Source organism: Convolutriloba macropyga, chromosome 4 (genome assembly GCF_964194025.1).
Source record: "Convolutriloba macropyga chromosome 4, txConMacr16.3, whole genome shotgun sequence".
In the NCBI taxonomy this organism is placed as follows: Eukaryota; Metazoa; Xenacoelomorpha; order Acoela; family Convolutidae; genus Convolutriloba; species Convolutriloba macropyga.
The window spans coordinates 12,680,409-12,700,408 of record NC_134471.1 but is presented as its reverse complement, the minus strand read 5'-3'; the positions used below and the strand labels follow the sequence as shown (position 1 = coordinate 12,700,408).

Below are 20,000 nucleotides of genomic sequence, written 5' to 3'. Positions count from 1 at the left end.
GTTCAAACAAGGATGAAAGCCAACTGAATCTATTAATGACGAGTGTCGAAATCAGTACTCCAATGTGCTTAATTTACAAGGATGAAAGTTGGATCTTTTTCCGTTTGTGCCCGAACTGTTCACTGATGCTAAAAATTAGGCCAACTGTCAATTGATAACAATCCCCTTATTGCACAGTTGACGTAATATTCAGTGTTAATGGCCATTTGCGCTCCGATCACAGTTGTATCAACGGATACGAAAGTAACTCACATCTGTACATTAACGAGTTAATGATCGACTCTAATGTAATCTAAAGTAGTCGAATGATGGAAACAGTTTGATAAACTTGTAGTCTAAAAAAAACAAACATGACCGCAACAGGTGTTGATTAAAAAAATTACCACACGGCTGTTATCGCCCTCGAAGTTATCATAAAACCTCGGCTTTGCCTCGGAGTTTGATAACTTCTCGGTGGCGATAACAACCGTGTGGTTCATTCATTGCTAAAAATTCATTCAAAACGCTAAAAAATTCATTGCATTGAGAGTGTCCGACAGATACTTCACTGTTCAATTAGTGCACATTTGGAAATTGGGCAACAAAAATTGGGTGCTTCATATCTCAAAGCGTGACAAAGGGTAACCAGAGTCCTTCTAGAAACAGAAGTCAAATTTCATATGTGCATTATTGTGAGAAATCGAACATGTTACAGTTGCCTTAAGTCGACGGAGAAATAAATCTAACTTGTAGCGCTTAATGTTTCACAGTTGCCATGAACAGAGCTTGTAATTCGCATCTTGTGAAAGAAAAAGAATCGAACAAGAGGAAAATGACTGTAATGGGATATCGATCAAGCTTTATCCCCCCCCCCCCCCAAAAAAAAGCACATGCCATATTTACGGCACAAACGGATCAGATCCGAATAAAGTTAGGGTCTGAAAATCTTGTGTATTTTAAACTTTGAAATTAAGGTTACCGTTTTGACTGAAATTCACTGAAATTTTAAGTCTTAATCAGTTCTATATCAGAGCTATGATCCATGCCAATTTTTAGACAAGTTATAGACGTCTTTTTAACATGTCATTTCAAGGTGGATCTTGTCCGTTCGTGCCCCCCCCCCCTCCCCAAGCTTAGTGAGTGCATAATATCTGCACCCCAGACGCAGGTGCCCTATTCTTACACAAGGATTTACTACGTAATGGCACCGTGCTCTGAAACTGGGGGTGCGCAATCTGAAAAGATCCGGCAAGCCTCATGAATTGAAATCCAACGTTTTCATTTCTGATTAGTAAAGACAAGACGTGAATTTCACTTGAAAGTATACTTTCAAAGTGAAATACACATTTTGTATTAAGTGATAAGTGTACTGATCACCACTTAAAGTTTTTTAAATTTCTGTACATCGATTTCATTTTGAACTTTGCACTTCAAAAATGATGAAAGTTTGGTACAATTTTGGGGTCTTTCCCATTATAGCCCCCCCATGAAATTATAGCCCCCCATTATGGTATAATTACTATGATGGGAGTGGGGGGAGGCTATAGGTTATCTGACCAGTAAGCTGGGGGGGGGGGTATAATGGGAAAGACTCCAATTTTGCGAGTGGTTGCATATTAGAACAATTTAAAAGTTTGGCAATTGCTTGATCGATAACTATATTTAGAAATTTCGCTTTTATACAATGGAGTGTACTAGTGTCATATATCTACTGTTGAATTTCGACAATTTCTAGAGAATTATTTCTGACTCGACAGTCTTACGATGCTAAATGAGCAGCATTGTGACATATAATGCCCGGGGTTACACTGTTCAGACATCTTTTCGAACTGATGCCAACACCCCAGCAGATTCCGACGACGATGACTATATCCCGGTTCTTGTTGTATTCATCATCTGCAGCTTTTTGGCGTTTCTGGCTCTCATTACTTTCTGTCTACTCAATAGAAGGGCCGAAAATTATACTCTCAATTTGCGAGCAATGGTTCGAGACAAAAAAATCTCCGGTGTCGGCGACCCTAGTAAGTTAACAAACCATTACACAAAGTTTTGTCTATTTTGAAGTTTACATTTTTCCCGGCGAGAACCCGAAATCCTACCGGAAATCTCTCGTTTCCTTATATTTCCTGTCACGATGCTCATTGTTCCTGGACTCTAACTTCCCACATCCTACTACTCTTGGTTAATTTTTCGGTTTGAGCCTGGATCTTTAGAGTTACTTTCCCAAATCTTAGCAGGACAAAATCCGGTATTTTAAGATTTCCGGGAATCGATCACCGTGACATCATTTTTTTCGAGAACAGAACAGAACGCAGACCAAATTATTACTTATTAGTACTTTTCTTCTTCGATGTATGTGTATTATTTCGTAAAGGGTTGTTCTTGTTTCATACTTTTATTCTCAGTTGTACTTATCTCAGTTGTATTACTCTTCTTAGAGTACTTTTTTAAGTTAATGGTGGGCAGTGCTTCTCTTCCTAGTGGCATTTTTGTATTCAAATGGGTAGTACTTTTCCCTTTTTATTATGGGTAGTACTTATGTTTAAAATTTCTTCCAATCACGGAATTTTACAAAGATAATAAAACAGTGAGTGAAATGCATCACCCTATCGCCGATTTTCACACTTCAAAAAGTGATAAAGAATTTCACTGCTAAAAGATGCACGCTTTTTTAGGTTAAAAACGTTTGACGTGATGGAAAGTGGGAACTTTTCCGTTTGTGTCCCCCCAGTACGTTATGCACCCCCAGTTACAGAGCACGTGTCATAACATAGTAATTCATTATGTAAAATTATGACATCTGCGTCTCTGGGTTGCAAATAAAAAGCACCCACTAAACGGGTGGGGGGGCACAAACGGAAAAGATCCGGAAATGAATGCAATTGCTGTATCTTTTTTTGATAAAACTTTACACCAAGTCGACAATATCAGCCTGCTTTTAGTCCGGGAAAGAACATTTGAAAAATGCGTGCTAGTAAATTCTGGCTGGGAGAAAGAATAACTGTAGTTAGGTTCTTGGTTTATTTTTCTGAGTTCAATTTTTTTCTAATAATTTTAATTTTGAAATTTTAAATCTGTTGAGAATGTTGTTCGGATCAAAACACAGAATGTACTATGTTTGCTGAAATTCTCAACTTTTGAAGAACAGAAGTCATTAATGATTACAAGATTGATTGAACAAATGACCAAATTGCTGTTTAAGACAAAATTGTACATTTCGTTGAAACGAATCACAATATCGCGTCACCATTTTTTTGCGTACCTTTTAATCAGGTATGAAAATTGGTTACTAAATTTGGTCTACAAATTCATTCCCCTTTTTTATTAATTTTGGAGACCCTACTCAAAGACTTAACTGTTTTTGTGAGCGACTATATGTGTAAAAATATAACTGCGAATTGTATCCCTAGTTTAATATAAGTATTGCGAGAGATATTTTTGAAATTAGTCACCGATAAAGATATCTTTAATTTCGTCTTTAACTATTGCGGTTAAAAATCGTGAATGAAGGTTTTGTGTCGAATAGTGTGTCAAACAGCGTGGGGAGGAGTAGAAATTATTAAAACTGTTGTCTTTACTTGTCCAAATTTATACTTAAGTAGTTATTAGATACCGCAGCCAAGGATAAAAAAGTCAAATGGAAGTGAATTAATTAAATAAAGCGTAGAAAAGAACAGCATCTTGCCGTTGTTATCGACGCTCTTTAAAAAAAAACACTGTTTAAATTGTTACGGATGTACAAATAGTTGGAAACAAATTTGAGCTGAATCAACTTACTGTTTCAAGTTTCCACTCATACTTATAACACTACACTAAAAAAACATAATCGTAAAAATAATGGCAAAATCGAGTAAATTTACTCGAGAAATCCGACATTTGCCACCTAATGTGGAATGGGATATCATAATTTTCATGATAATGCATTGAGACCAAGCAGACAACTTGATGGAAATTTTGACAACTTGGTAATGCGTGTGAAAATACGAATAATTCAAAACCAATCTGACCATCGTTATATACACGATGTATATAATCTTTTATATCAACGAGTGAGCTGAGGAGTATTAAGTTTAAACATTTTGTTAAAAGTTGTTATAGAAAAACTTAGGAATACAGATTTGACTCGCGTAAATTTATTTGAGCAAGTTTTATTATTAATACCTGCAACACGATAGCTGGAGCTATAATGACATTCTTTTGGTTTTATACAATACAAATAAGTTTAAATGTATTATGATACTGTCTTAATTGTAAGATCTGAACAAAACATTTTGAAGTGCTGATTTTGATCACGCCGAAACATGAAAAGGGGAAAAAGTTTCATGGCGTAGAAATCTTTCGAACAAATTTTACAGGAGATTGGGTAAAACGGTGTTTGAGAGGAAAAGAAATGCTTCCTCAATTTTTATTTTTCTTCACGCGCGACATGATTTAATTTTTTTAGTTTTTTAAATTGTTTGGTAGGTTGTATTTTCTAATTAGATTTCCAAATCAATTCATAGTCATTTCATCATTTATAGGACTAATTTTCCGTTTTGTCAGTTGAGATCTTTGTATTGTAAGTCAGGATTTGCCATGAATTGTTTATTCAGTCAAAGAATTTAAATTGTTGATAGTGCGCTGTTCTTTCAGAGATCTCTTCACACTTTGGTGGCTATCCTATCAATTAGAAATCACATTAGAGTAGTTATTTTAGTCATGCTGCATTACTAAGGGATTTAATTTTAATTTTAGGGCGTGACCTTTTTCAAACTGCTTTTATAAAGTGAAAACAAGTGTTGATACAAAAACAGGTGAAAACAGGTGAAGAATAATGGCGTTGAAACATATTCTTAGTTTTTGAGAGAGAATTTTTTCACGTGCAGTTACTGAACTTCTGTTTTTGCTGTTTTTCGCCTCCAATTCTGTATGAACAATTTTAAACGTTAAAAACATCGGTTCTTTTACTGCACAATTGCCATTTTCTAGACACTTGGAAAAGGAAGTACTGTTTTTACAGGACTCAAACGATATTTGTCTGCAAATCTTTAATTTTTTTTCGAGTGTTGCCAGTTTATTTATTTCGTTGACTTCCTTCGCTTCCAAAATAATTTTACTTTAATTCAAGGAGATGGAGTCACATCAATTTGTGTCTTTCTTCTTTAAATCTGTTTAAGCGCAGCTAAAAGAAGCAGCAATAAGATATAGTGATTTCCAGTCCAAATATAACATCTTAGCATTTATAAAAAGAGAAAATTATATTTTCAGGTCTTTTTAAATCTTTTTATTGGGAATACAGATCTACCAAGCTATTGCGGCTATTTTCTGGCAATCTGACAGCTATATTTTTATTTTGTCTAATTAGGAGGTGTGGCAACGTTGTTTTGCAAATACTTTAAATATGTCGTAGTTATTTTTTTTGCAAAACTCAGAGAGTTAGTGCAATAAATATATCACAGTTAATTTTATTTTTCAAACCAATGATGTTACTTCTTCATTGGAATTGACATTTTTTTCTAGCACAGTAATAATAGGAACGACAAAAAAATTGGATATTTTTTTCTCATTCAGTACCTTGGTATACGCTTTCGTCAACATTTTACTGAAAAACAGATAGAGAATCCATTTGGTATATTTTGACAGTTGTATTGCTCCTCTTGAGATCGAAACATTCATCTTGTTTTAACGTCAAACTGGGAATGAAGGAAAACTGCGACTGCTAATTTGTCCGTGAAAGGAAAAAACTCTCAATTTTGGCTCCGAATTTTGTTTGCATATCGACTACTTATGACTTGATGTCCCACGATAACTACCCTGTCACCTGTGACTGATACTTGACACGCCCGGTAGAGTCTCTGGAACAATTTTTGATCCTACTTCGATATTGTTTGTGCTAACCATATTTTAAAACATCTCCATATTTTAATTTCTCACTATTTTTTCCTAAAAAATATTGATCCTGGGTTTTTATCATTTATATTGAACACATTGTACCGGAAGAAAGAACACGACACACAAAATTGTCACAGGACTTTCCATGCATAAAAGAAACAGCAGAATTCAATTTCTGAATTAAAATGCCGTTGAATTTAAGACAAAAAACCAGAGGCTTAATTTCGTTCTCCAAAAGAGGTTTTAGTGCACCTTATTTCATGCGATTTTTACAACCATTTTTTTCTGACTTTTTCATTCTGACTATTCAATTTTTTTTATGTAAATATCACAGTCATAGCCAGTTTTTGGCTACAGTCAGTAGAACAAATAAAATGTAAATATCCATTCCACAGAATGGACAATTTTAGAATGAGCTTCCAATGTCAGTCTGGAATCAAGACGAATAGCTAGACATACGCATCTTTGAGCTGGTATTTTAGCATTATTGTTTGTATAAATGATCTGCTTTTGATTTGTACTTGCAAGTAAAAAAATACGTTTTCTAATATTTCATGCCAATTGATTTTTGTTATTAAAGTTACCTTTTGAGAGCAAGTCGTCCGAATTTAGTCGTTCACTTTTTTAAATTGCAATAAGAGTTTATTCCAGAGCAGCTCGGTTCTATTTTCCTTTGAACCTCGCTTTTAGGTCTTAAAAATTAAATGCCCACAGGCGTAAAGGGGGATATATGCATAGAAGTCACGAGCCCAGAGGACCGAACAGAAACGACGAAAGAAATGTTCGGTATGTCCGGTTATCCATGTAAGAAATCGTCAATATGTAAGTAAGTATATATATATATATATATATATATATATATATATATATATATATATATATATATATATATATATATATATATATATATTAAGTAATGGTCGTTTTGTTCGGTCTCTTAGATTCGGTATGTTCTATTTCTTAAATTCGGCATGTTCGATTTTATAAGTAAGAAAAATCCATTAAAAAATTTGATTCTTTTTGTTAATAATGTAGTCAATTGTTATGACAACTTTATCATCAGAGGACTGTCAAACGTACCTCTTGGTAACAATTGTTTCGAAAAAAGTGAAACTTCGTTGACTTTCTCCTTAAGCTCTTTTATAAAACATATTAAACAAATTTTTTGTTTCTTTTTCAATTCACAAATTTAACAGACTTGCTGAACATCGATACGAATACAGCTTTTTAAATCACACTCACTGAGTTGTGATATAATCATAAAAATCAAGTGCGTAAGTCATTTTCTGATGGTTTCCTGTGGTTTGAAACCGAACATACCGAACCTAAGAAATTAAACATACCAAATCTAAGAAACTAAACATATCGAAGCTAAGAAACAAACATACCGACGATCCCGTTCGTTTAAAAACCGAACATACTTACGATACCGGAAAAAAACGTAGGGTTTTCTTCGTTTTCGTCTAATGAAAACCGAATATGCCAACAATTTTCTTATACGTTAACAAACTACGATTTCTGAACACAAAATTCAAATTTATTATCTTTATTAGCCAAGGTTCTTCTCAACAGTTCTTCTCAAGTGTTTTTTAATTAGCCAAGGAAGACTGCCTACGTGACACTAACCCCTCGGAGTACATGAGCAGTCCCCTGATCCCCCTGGTAGAGAACAGATACAAATTGGAGTCAGCACTCAGATTCACGAAGCAGAAGGGTGATGCCAGGACTGTCCTGGACTCGAAGAAGATCAAGAACTACAAACTGAGTGGCAGCTATGCCCAGAAGTCTCGCATGAGGTGTTGGAGGGTTCCACGGGTAGTTGTGAAGAATGAGTACTTTGTAGAGGTGATCAAGACTTCGAAGCCACAATTGAAGCAGAAAGGGAAGGAGGGCAAAAAGGAGGAGGAGGAAGAGGATTTGGACACCCTCTCAAAGTAAGAAATCTAGTTTACATTCTCCTAATCATGGAAGAACTCAACAACCGTTGGAGCTTTCCTTTTTCTATTCCAACCAGGACAAAAATGTTTTAAGAGTATGTGAGCAAACTTTTACGTTTTTGGATTGACTATAGTTTGCAGAGCCTAATAAGAAAGAGAATTATGAAATGAGGGTGTGAAGAATTTAGTTACACATGGCAAATTACAAATCTCTAAAAAATGCGCTAGAGTTAAATGAGATCCAAACAACAAAAATTTTTTCATGAAACAAGCGTAAATTTTTTAATGGGCAAATAATTCTGGCGGCATCTGGAACAATTTGAAACACATTTAATGTACGCAGAAAATGTTGTTTATGCTATTTTCTGCTTGGCTGATTGTTCGTCTGAACCCATTAACATTTGGTCCTGGAAAACTGGTAAAACCTGGAGGTCATTAAGTGGCTGAGCAGCTCTCTTAGAGCCTTGCACCTCACTAGTCTCTAAGTAGGCGATTCACCAAAACTGTTGGGAGGAGACAATTTCAAGGTAGGAAGGGTGTTTCTTAATCTTAAAAGTTTGTCTTCCCTCAGTCATCCCGCGCTCAACCTCTCCCCAAACCCCTAGCAAACACTCAATCCGCCAACCCGTCCAGCGCTCTGCACGTCCCCCATTACCCACTTGACGATTTGGACCCCTCTCTCGTCCAGCCCTCCAATCCCCACCCCATCGCTTAGCCCCCCCCCCAACGCACGCACGCACGCACGCACGCACAGACACACACACACACACACACACACAAAAAGCTTGAACCCCCACTCCGCTCATCCCCCTAATGATAGTTTACCTAAGCCCCAATTGGCTACTACCAAAGGCAACCATTCGCCGGTCGTTTCGCCCGGCGAATGGTTTCGCCGGGCGAAACGACCGGCGAATGGTTGCCATAACCGACATTAGTCGGTTATGACTAAAATATATCAATTATAAGATTTGCTAGAACCTGATTAATTGCTCTCTTAGAGAAGCAATTACTGAAAACGTTTGTGTCTTTTTTATGCAAAATTTTTGCATGACCGTGTTGACTTTTCGAGTGACTTTTACGCCCTTGACTTTTTGCGTTTCGCGTGATCTAAAATTCTCTCTCAATCATAATTTCAAGCAGCTGAACTCAATTGGAGGCGATCTAATACTTAAATTCAAATGAAAAATGCGCCGAAACTGGTGCCATATTTCACTTTAAATCATAATAATGGTATATTGAACTTCTTAGTCCCATTTAGGCTCCCCCCGAAGAAGGCTGCAATTGATTAGAGCTCCCAATAGTCGTTCAAGAGCAATTCTTCATACGTTTAGTCGGTTATGTTCATTATTTTTGTCAAGTCTTTCGTAAAACTTGAAAACTTCACGTTATATTCAAACACGTTTTGACACATTTCACTCAACAAAAATCTTGGAAATTATTTTATTGGAGAAAAAATTTTAAAAAACTACTTGAGTTAGATACTTGTAGTTAATTTTTCCATTTATTACTTCACAACAAATATATACCATAGTTAGCATTGAATTTCTCTGCTTGTATGTCGAATTCTGATTAATTATTAGAGTATTAAGTCATTCCAAACATTCAGCGCATATCGTAAATAATTTTTGGAACAATACGTTTCAAGTGAATTTTATTAAGTTTGCTGTTATAAAACCTTAGACGTAAAATAATATCCATACAGTCTAACTATCCAAAGCTTTATTAGTACTATAAGGTCTATAAGTACTATTGCTTCGTATTGCTTCGAAATAAATTCACTGACTGAGCCTAGTGCGCTTAATGGACAATGATAACATTAAGTTTCACAAAATGACAACAATATGAAGAATTTTTACAAGATTTAAATTTTAAACAAAAATGAACTTGAAATTTTTTATTCAATTCTGAGCAAACGGTTGAGCTGCGTAAAAGACCTTGATATTTGCAGTGTCTTGATTTTGGTTTTCAGCTCCTCCTTTAGTTCTGAATGAAAGCTGTAGCGTATATGTTCAAGTTTTTTTTCTATAACGGCAGAAACAGCAAGTGTTGAAATCTTCGGCCTAAATTTGAGTCTAATTTTTGGATATACGTGACCTCATTCATATTTGTCCAGTCTTAGCTAAAAGATAACGCAGAAGCGTCCAATTATTTCTTCTGAGCAAATATCACATTTAAAATTGATCTGATTAAAAATTTGACAGCAGAGAACAGTTTGATGCTTCTACTGTGTCAAGACTCAACAGTTAATGATTGAATCAACAGGTAATCTGAACAAAAAAATAAACTAAAAATTTACTCAATTCAGTTGCTTTTGAAATTTTTGTAACTGGTACTAACTTGATATGTTGCAGTTTTTCAATGGACTTTGTAAAATAGTATATTATTATGTCACTTGAGTCTTGTAGTCTAGAAATTAGTGAGTTTTTTGTTCCATCAGGAAAATAAAGAAACTTTCTTCTTTATTGTCGCTTTATTGAGAATTGATTATGGAAGCATTTAATCATTTTTGATCAAATATTATAAAGTATGGAAGTGATTATGGAAGTTCCCATATATCCTAATACTAAATGACAATATTATGTTTACATTAAACAAATTTCATTTTCACTAATTTGTAGCAAAAAGAAAAAAATTGATGGTAAAGATCTCGAGTGTTTCCAGAGTTTTCATTGTGTATGATCGACGCAATTTTCGAAAAATAACTTATCAGCATAGATTTTTTGGATAATATCATCCAGTTATCTTAATAAAAAGCTTTAAAATAAATTTTACCAAAATTACTTTCGTCATATAGATTTTAAACGAATAATTTTTGCCTGTCAAAACATTTTTTTTACATTCTCATAACATTATATGAAACATAAAAACTGTAAAATAGTTTTCAAAACGTTTTTGCAATTTTTTTGGATTGGTTGAAGTAGCAGTTTTTGCATGCTACTGTTTGCAACACTCGACAATACCCCACAAAATCTGCTTCTAAAATTGTTTTTTGTTTATTTCAAAATTAAGCTCTTTAAATAGGACTTTAAAAATTAGTTAAACGTTAACAAAACAAAAGTCAAGCCACAAGGTGTTTCAATACAATGGATTGACATCCCAACACTTTTCAGCCGTAAGTTACATATTTTTCCCTTTTCCCAATGCAATTTATTGGTAAAAAACTACCTTTGATGCTAACTTTTTAACAGTTATTGGCTTAATTAAGTTAAAAAAAATTAAGCTAATGATTTCTTCAGCATTGCGAATGAATGACACCCTCTTTGAATGACACCCATGTTTTGATGACAAGAATAAAAAAGCCCCTGACTGCGATTGTAGTGGCGCGTCAATACTTTATTGTTTATAAAATGCATCCTTTCAAGATTAGCTTCTTCCAAAAGATTAAACTTCTAAGCAAGTAGCTGTTTAGTCTCTTATTAATTAAATGATAAAATACTGAATTAATATTATTTTATATTATTTTAAACTTTATACATCTTTTGTATTATACAACTTACAGGATCTTACAGGATAATGGCTCAGTAACTGCGCATTTTGATTATGTAAAATCTGAAATTATCAAACACAAAAACTTTTTAAAACATGTCTTGCAAAATTCTTGTGTTCCAATTAAAATTTCCGCCACATTTTGGTTAAATGCCATCAATGCAAATATTCGTTATTGGTTAGCTATTGCGTTATCGTTGCAGGAAAAATCCAGGTCGTAGTCCAAGAAGGGAATGACTTCCGATCAAACGCTTTTGAAAGCCCTCAAAGTATGTCTGATCACAATTGCTTTCGAGCGTAGATGATCTGAACAAAATTCTGATCACAAACTATTCTTTGGTGAATTTTGCGAGATTATTAGAATATAGTCAGGTACTACAATGAACTGCAAAGTAACAGGCGGAGTTAAACTAAATATAGGGCAACAAAAAGTATTTGATTGTTAACAGCCACAACAATAATAATTTCACTTTTAGAGGTCCACCGGTATTGGACATGTACGCAGACCCAATCAGTGACTCGGATGACCAATCACAACCCAAGCACAGACATGACGTCACAGCCGACAACTGGGGATCCCGCACGTCCACACCAGACAATGAGAGTCTGCACTTCGCCACCGATTCCGAATCCCAAGACACCGAAGATCAACTTATGCCCACTAAGGATGAAGCTGCCGTCGTTTTGGGCAAAGGAACTGGGGGTAGAAAGAGGTCTTTCGTCCGGTCTTCCTACAACAGAGATTTAACCCGGAGCGGTATTCAGCCACAGAGGGTTAAAACTGAAAAACGCATGCCTTATTTCAACTGAAAATTCCCCCTATTAAAATGAATCCTCTGCAAATAACAATTATCGAAATTTCCCTTCTGGTGCTGCTCAAGCTAAATGTCCTGCTCAAGATGACAAAATTTGATTTGAAATTCACTTTTGTCGGAGTCTTTATCTAAATAATTTTTGGGTGTTTCCCATTTTAGCCCCTCCTCCTCCTCCTCCCCCCCCCCTCTCCAGAAAAATATAGCCCCCATTATCGTATAAATACCATGATGTGCGTGTGTGTGTGTGTGTGTGTGTGTGTGTGTGTGTGTGTGTGTGTGTGTGTGTTTGTGGGGACGGAGGGGGGTTATAGCTAATATGACCACGGGAATAGCGGGTTATCGCGGGGGGGAGGGAGGGGGCTATAATGGGCAAATACCCTAATTGTTGTCTAATTTAGCTGCAGAAGTTCTAATTTAGGTACAAATTCTAACCTTCTAATCTTTCTTGGTAGTGTATGGTACTGATTTTTTGATTTTATGAATCTTTATGCTTGTTCTAAATTTATATATCGTTTTGCAAATTCCGTTTTGAACTTCCAATGTCCAAGATTAACAAAGAAATTTTAAACAAACTTTCTCTATTTTCTTGTGTCCAAAATATGCAACTGATGAGCCAAACTAAGTAGAGTTATCGGCGAGCTGGAAAATGTGCTTCGGTATGAACCACTGTCTGGTCATTAATTTCTCTCAACTGAAGTTTGTAGCATTTACATCAGTCCTGTGGTCTTTTTTATGCGATTTTTCGCTTGACCGGTTTTTCGTCTGACCACATTTGACTTTTTGTCCTCAAAAAGGGATAAACAGGTAAAGGGCTTTAAGTGGCTAAGCAGCTCTTCTAGAGCCTTACGCCTTACTCACTTATAAGTATGCGATTCACCGAAACCATTTTGAGAGAATTTCATGGTGTGAGGGACGGTTCTTAAACTGAAAAGTTTGACCCCTGTCAATCACACCCCCTCTCGTCCAGCCATCCCACCCGTATCCAATCCAGCGCTTCCCGCCTACCCTCCTCAAACTGCTGCCCTTTGGAGCCCCCTCTTGTACAGCTATCCCAACAATACCCCTCCCCCCATCGTTTGACGCCTAAGCCCCCACTCCGCTCAACCACCCACCCCCTAATCATGTCATCCCTAAGCTCAAGCTGGCTATTATTGAACGCAACCGCTCGACGGTCATTTGAGAGCAATTTACACAACGTCAGTCAGTTACGTTTTTGTTCTTCAATAGCCGTCCGCATCTCGATGGCTATTTAGGCGCTATCTTTCTTCCAAGATCAAAAAAATTCTATTTGTACTGGTTTGCTGTCTTGATGGAAGCGCTTTTTCTAAAACAGCCGAAGATGTTTGTTAAATTGCCCTCGAACGAGAAGCACTTATTTTAAACATGTGAGTCTTTTTTAGGTCTCGAAAAGGAGTATTGGTAATCTACGGGTTTTTACAACTCGAAAATGTTTTGGTGTTCTATAGGTCTTAAGAAAATTAGGATTGTATGACTCAAAGGGGGGAGTGATGATATTCGACAAGTTTTTAAGACTCGAGAGGGAGTATTGGTTTTTCTACAGGTTTCTACGACATGAGAGGAATATCGGCACTCTACAGGTTTTTTGGCTGAAGTCATGACTTTTCACTTATGTTTTGAAACGCTGACTTCTGTTTAAGTGCGTTGACTTCTGTCTTCGAAAAATGGATTTTAAAAGCAGCTGAGTTTGTAATGCATATTAATTAAGAACTAATGGTAATATTTAAGGTGAAAAGGAAATTTTCAGAATTTTTGATCCCCTAGAAGTCCCTTCAACGTACCTAAAAATATCAAGGGCTCGGGGTTGCGAGGTTTATCTTAAACTTCTGACCCTTAGTTTAACCCTTAGTCGAACCCTTAGTTTAAGCTATCTTTATAAAACTGATAAATCTCTTAAAAAAACTTAATTGTTCTAAAAAGTAAATTTGACTACGTATTGCAGTTAGACAATTTATAAATAATTGTAAAAGTTGACCGTTTAATTAGCAGTTAATACTTGCAATTTGCTAACTCAAGGTTAGGATTGAGCCAAGTTGACTCAGTTTGAGAAGTAAACTCAAGATTTAATATCAATTTACTGAAAAGCTGAAGGTTATCACAGCTGAGCGAGGTTACACATTATTTTGAGACTTCTTTCTAAAACTCATCAAGTTAGTACTTAACTTCAATTTTTTGCATGGAGACTCTTCTTTAGGTTTCGGATATACAAGTTTTCCAAAGTGGCTAGATTTGTGGTAAGCACGAGGAAAGGCACTCAGAGGACTTGTTTTTCGATGTCCAAAATTTTAGCCCTACAATTTTGAATTTTGGATTATACGAGATTAACTTATAAATGTTGGCGTGGTTCTGTAGTTTATAGTTTAGTCACAAATCATCTCGTGGATGCCCTTTGAATTTTGGGGTAGACACAAGTTCATCGATTTGTAGTTGTTTGTTGATCTTATCCTGTACAGTTTGTGGTTTGAGCAAGATAGCAGCTCTTGGCTGGGCTTGTAGTTAAACAAAATTAATAATTTGATTCGCTAAGCGAATCACTAAGTTGTAAGTTGTACGCAAACGCGCAAGGTGAAATACATTACACAATACAGGTAGTGTACATCATGGCGCAGCCAGCTTCTCACAAGCGGATTTTTTATGGCATTGAGTTTTCTGGGAGAAGCCAAGCTCAGACCCTGCTCTCAAGTGGGAGAAAAGACAAACTCAACTACAGCTAGCCATTTTGGCTAAGAAGACTATCACTCTTGATACACTACACGGCACTCAACTGGAAAATTTCATGCAAACTTATCCACGAAGACACCATTTAAATATCTTCAGCGCAATCAGAATGGGAACGTTTAGCTCGAAATGCGCAAATCAAATTGAACTAGAGAAAACTGCTGCCAACGACAATTAGAACTTTTAGAATTTAGAATTTTTTGACGATAAAAAACGAAACCTAGCGGATCCAAAAAGATATCAGTGATAAGGCATCATTTTTGGAACAGAGGGAAGAAGAATTATTAGCAATCGAAACCCGCATTTTGTGACAGAGACCTTAATTTCAGCAGAGCTTTGGCATCTCACGGAAGAGGCTTTTATAAGGCCCCAAAAAAATTATTTTTGATCGTTATGTTTTGATTACCTCAAAACAAGATAAAGGAGAGTCCATCAAGCAGTTTTTTGGAGAATTTTCGGAGAAATGGGTTTTGGTCAACGAAGAAGATAATCTGATAAGGGATCTATTTATGGCAAATATGCAAGACAAAAAAATTCAGCGATAACTGCTAGAAAAAAGCTTAGACCCCCTCACAATCTTTGAAATTGGCTTAAAAACTGAACTTGGTAATCAAAATCAACTGCACACTCCCACAGCTAATCCGTCCTGGAAGTTAATGCTATATCAATTCAATGCCCCTTTCGCAAAGCGAATGCACGACAAAATTTTTCAACCACAATATTGACACACGATTCAAAACTGTCGCATTTTGACTTTCTTTGGATTTTAACAAACAATTTCAAATGTATCGCGAAATGAAAAACATAGTAATTATGGTCTACAGAGTCCAAATGCACGAGTCTGTAGCAAAGCAAATTGTAACGCCCAGCGAAATGCTCCTTCTGCTGTAAATTCTATAAACAATTCAGAGAGTACGACATACCCTGACTAAACAGCCAACGCCATTATCAATAATAAGTATAATCCTGAATGCAAATCCGGTTATGATAAACCAGATGACAAAATAGTTGCCAGCATCGCAAGTACGTCTTCACAAATTGAACCTCGAAGCACAAAACTCAGGATAAGCAACATAGATGTTGTCTCCTTGATTCGGGAAGCATGTGCAGCATCCACTAGCAATTCAAATCATAGACAATTCCTCTATTCCGCGATGACAAACAACAATACCTACCAGAGAATTAAAAAAACTTTGTCAATGATATAAACATTGGTATACAGTAATGGTTGGCGAATCAAGGACGCAGAATTTGTCGTAAACGCGGTGGACTCAAACTTTTTGGTCGGGAACTCTTCGATGCTCTTCGCATCTCTATCAATCAAATTTAAACTTAGCCGAAGGTGATATTGTAACAAAATTACCACCAAATTTCCCAATGAAGTTCAAAAAATGTCAAATCAATTTCCAAAATTAATCAACTGCATTGGCTGCTCAAAAGTACAGACTGTTAAATCTAAGTTGCACCAACACTAACAACGTAATCATAAAAGGGGACGACGAGTACCCATTAATTTGCAAAAGAGAGTAAAAACTGCAGTACAAAAATACTTTCAGAGAGACACATCAAAAAATAAGACAAATGCCCAGAGCGATATTTCATATCGTATTTTAAAAAATCAAAGATGGAAATTCGAATAACCCCAAGTTACGTGTTGTGATATTATAAATCAAACGTACTACGTCTTTCCCTTGAATAACTAAATGTAATATTGAAAAAAAGGTTCAGTTTCTAGTTTTCGTGAATTATTTTATAAAAGTAAACTTTTAGAGCCTTCAGTTTTTTTTGTCAACTGGAACTCGTTCGTGTCTTCTTTGCATCTCTTCCGTTAATTCTTTTTAACGTTTTTGTTTTTTATTTCTCAGAGCTCTAGGAAGTTTATTCCATTTTCGAACGAAGTCCTATAATTGAATTTTGACTCCATTTTGATTTCTTTTGTTGTGAGAGAAAAATCATTTGTACGATTATTTAATATAATTTCACCGTCCCTGATTATGCTGAATTTCTATTGGTCTTGTATGTATTATGGTCAATATCGAAAAATCTACTTAATGAACTCTTTGCTATTTGAATTTCTGCGGGAGGCATTTTATTTTCAAGAAGTATTTTATGAGTACTGTAATATTTTGTTTGAAAAAAACAAACTTTTATGCCCTATCTAGTTTGTTTGTTTATTCTGTCAATTTAGTAGGATGGCAAACTTTGAAAAAATTTTGCACTAAATTCTAGATGCCATAAAACAAGTGATCTAAAAAGATTTATTCGAGCCTCTAAAGGTTTTTGATTGCGTACCAAATAAATTGATCTGATAGCTAAAGCCATTTTGCTGATCATATTATTAAGTTGTTTTTGGTATGGCAGTTCTTTGTCATGGACACCTAAGTATCGGCATTCATCTGTTGGTTTCAATGAATGACTTTTAAAGTCAACGCAATTGACAGTTGGTAATTCTTCATGTTTGAAAACCATTATTTCTGTTTTCCCTTCAATTAGAGTTAACTTAATTTCTTTCATATATTGTTCAGTTTTCATCAATATTCTTCCCGCCTTTGCTTCTAAACACTGTCCATTTTTTTCTTGAGAAAAAATTGCTGCGTCATCTGCAAAACCTTCGATTTTTTCACTATTTCATTTACATAAAGTATGAATACTAGTGGTCCTATTACAGTACAGATAGCTGAATAATAGTTTACGCGCAATTGCGGACCGCTGTTCATGGCCATGCCTCTCATGTGCTGTGGGATGCAATCCGGAAATCGCGGGTCGGTTATCGCGGCGAAGGCGCGCCCACCGACCCGCCAGTCGGAAATTTTTTTCGCTTTGTATTCGGGTTTGGCTAGTTGGCATACCATGGCGTATTTTATTTTATTCAATTTATCATTATATGTGCATGCGTGGAAAGTTATTACTCGTCTCTGATTGGTTAATGAATGGCTCGCTTAAATTCTATTCAAGAATAACCAGCCCTTTTGCAAAAGGGGGGCAATTGTTGAAAAGATACCTACCATTTACAATATCCTGAATATGTGCTAGTAATTAAAGTGCAAGAGACAATGGCAGACGTGCCACTATATGGACTTTTGAGACCAGCCAACCCGAGATGAGGGATGTTTAGTTTTTGTTTTTGATTGGTTCAGTGCTGAATAGTTCACTCGGTAACGTCTTAAAAAATAGACGTACCAAAATATAGAATTTTCCAAGCATGTGATTGGTTGATAAATTTAAAACATTGTTTCTTAATGCTTTCAATTAGCCTAAATTGGATATAGCCTAATTCTGGATAACAATTTTTACCGCATCTGGCCATGCATTAGCCATTGCCATGACCATGGCTTAGCGGCCCGTGGGGCTTGATATGAATCTTTCACAACCGAACCTGAGACCAGTTTCCCACCAAAAAAATAAACTTTTTCTCTTTCGGCCTATCGCGATTTCTGATTAAATTCACGTTAAGATAGATATCATATTTTTAAACATTGAGAATTTGTTCAGCAATCAGCCAATCAGAAAACAATACTCTCAATTTCTCAATTGTGATTGGCCAGCTATCAAATTTCTATATTTTGGTACGTCTGCCATTTTCACTAGCGCCAGTTCACTCACCCCAATTTCGACGTGTATTAAAATGTGATAAGCAAATTACTTCAAATATGCTTCGAAATTGCATCAAGCCGAGAAGGAATTAAATCGCATTTTGTGTGCGTGATGATGCCTCGTTCTGTAGTGATATCAAGGCCCACGGGACTCTTAGGCATGGCCATGACTCAGGAGGCGTGGCCGAATGCAAAATTTTTTATATAACTATGTTGAGTGACGAGTTAATGATCGCATAATTTTACAATGATGGCCAGCCAATCAGATTGGCTTAACAGTCTATATTTTAACACGTGTGACCTCTGACACGACACCATTATGCAGTGTGCTATTGCTAGCAGGACAGGAGGCAATAAATTTATATAAAAAAAATAAAACTTTTTTGAAAACGGTATATCACATGCTCTGAACTGAAAAATCACACTCTTGAAAGCTTTTCTAATGAATACACTAGAACCAGTTTTTGAGAGATAATCAAAATTATGCAATTATTTCAAGAGACTTCAACTGTTTAACTGAAGACAACATAACTAATTTTGTAGAAATGACAACATAGGTTCAAGGTTGTCGATACTTTTAGCTCGTTGAATAAACCGCGCTTCCAAACAACATGAAATACATTTTAGTAATTGAATGGTCGCAAATCAGGAGCAAACGAATTTGAACAAATTATGATTTACAATTCAACTTGCGGTAGTGTTGCGCGACATAATGTCAACTATCTAACATTGAAAACGCTTGAAAGTTTACTTTAAGTCATTACAAAATAGCCTCCGAATTCTTCTTACGATGGATATTTTCCCAACAGAGACGGAAAGTTTACCTGTAATCCTGGAAGTTAAAAATGAAGACTCGCGAAAAGTCAAAAATGCAAATTTGCCCTGGCTTGCTATACTTATTTCCAGTCTAACTAAATCGTGGACTGTTCGAGAGCGCACTCTTTTATTCAAATACTTGACATTAGGGATTTGTTTCTTTCCTTACCCCCTCCCATTCCCAACCCTGAAATCAGGATAAATGTTTACATTTTTTGACCAGAGAACAAAGTTGCAATTCATATATGGAAAAGTTGGTGTCAGGACAATTCACGCTATTCCATTATACCCAATGCCATTTTTCCCCATTCTGTTATACCCAATGCACTTAGCTATTTTCGTTCAATAATCCGACTATAAACAAGCAGCCGCTATTACACGTATGTTAACAAACCCTGACGAATTCAAAATCTTGCAAGAATCTTGCAAGCAATCTTGGAAGGGAATGCATACTACTTGCAAGCAGCTTGCAAGATTCTTGCAAGATTTGAATCATCTTGCAAGAATCTTGCAAGATTTTGAATTCAACTTGCAAGTATCTTGCAAGATTTTGAATTCTTCGATTTTTTTTACCTGGTTCGCTGGCTGCACTCGGCGGTTGATGGAGCTGAAATAGTTAAGCTACTGTCGGAAAATCTAATTCAGTCCAGTTAAAAAACCGACTTTTTCGAGATTTTCCAGTATGATTTTTGTGGTTCATCCCTCCTCCTTTTTCATTCCGGGCTGGGGACCGGCAGTGGCGGAGTTACTGAAATAAGCTATAGGAG

General features: G+C 35.9%; 2 protein-coding genes across 2 annotated transcripts in view; both read left to right on the top strand.

Annotated features, from left to right (window-relative positions):
* The first annotated feature begins 675 nt into the window (after window positions 1–675).
* Window positions 676–12,275, top strand: LOC142338263 (uncharacterized). Its single transcript, XM_075387936.1, has 4 exons — window positions 676–767; window positions 1,646–2,000; window positions 7,448–7,784; window positions 11,750–12,275. Exons 2-4 carry the CDS (start codon window positions 1,751–1,753, stop codon window positions 12,081–12,083), a joined length of 921 nt encoding a protein of 306 aa, XP_075244051.1. The 5' UTR covers window positions 676–767; window positions 1,646–1,750; the 3' UTR covers window positions 12,084–12,275.
* A 6,788-nt stretch (window positions 12,276–19,063) lies between these two features.
* The window catches only part of LOC142338262 (glucose-6-phosphate exchanger SLC37A2-like), a 21,110-nt gene continuing 20,173 nt past the window's right edge, over window positions 19,064–20,000 (top strand). The window contains exon 1 of the mRNA XM_075387934.1: window positions 19,064–19,382. Within this exon, the coding sequence (XP_075244049.1) occupies window positions 19,208–19,382 (175 nt within the window). The 5' untranslated portion in view covers window positions 19,064–19,207. The remainder of the gene's footprint in view (window positions 19,383–20,000) is intronic.

Bases quoted from the DNA above. Each gene is read 5' to 3' on its own strand.
- LOC142338263 (XM_075387936.1), top strand. From the start codon at position 1,751: ATGAGCAGCATTGTGACATATAATGCCCGGGGTTACACTGTTCAGACA. The intron at 2,001-7,447 runs GTAAGTTAACAA...TTTTTTAATTAG, and splicing joins CTCCGGTGTCGGCGACCCTA to CCAAGGAAGACTGCCTACGT. The intron at 7,785-11,749 runs GTAAGAAATCTA...TTTCACTTTTAG, and splicing joins GATTTGGACACCCTCTCAAA to AGGTCCACCGGTATTGGACA.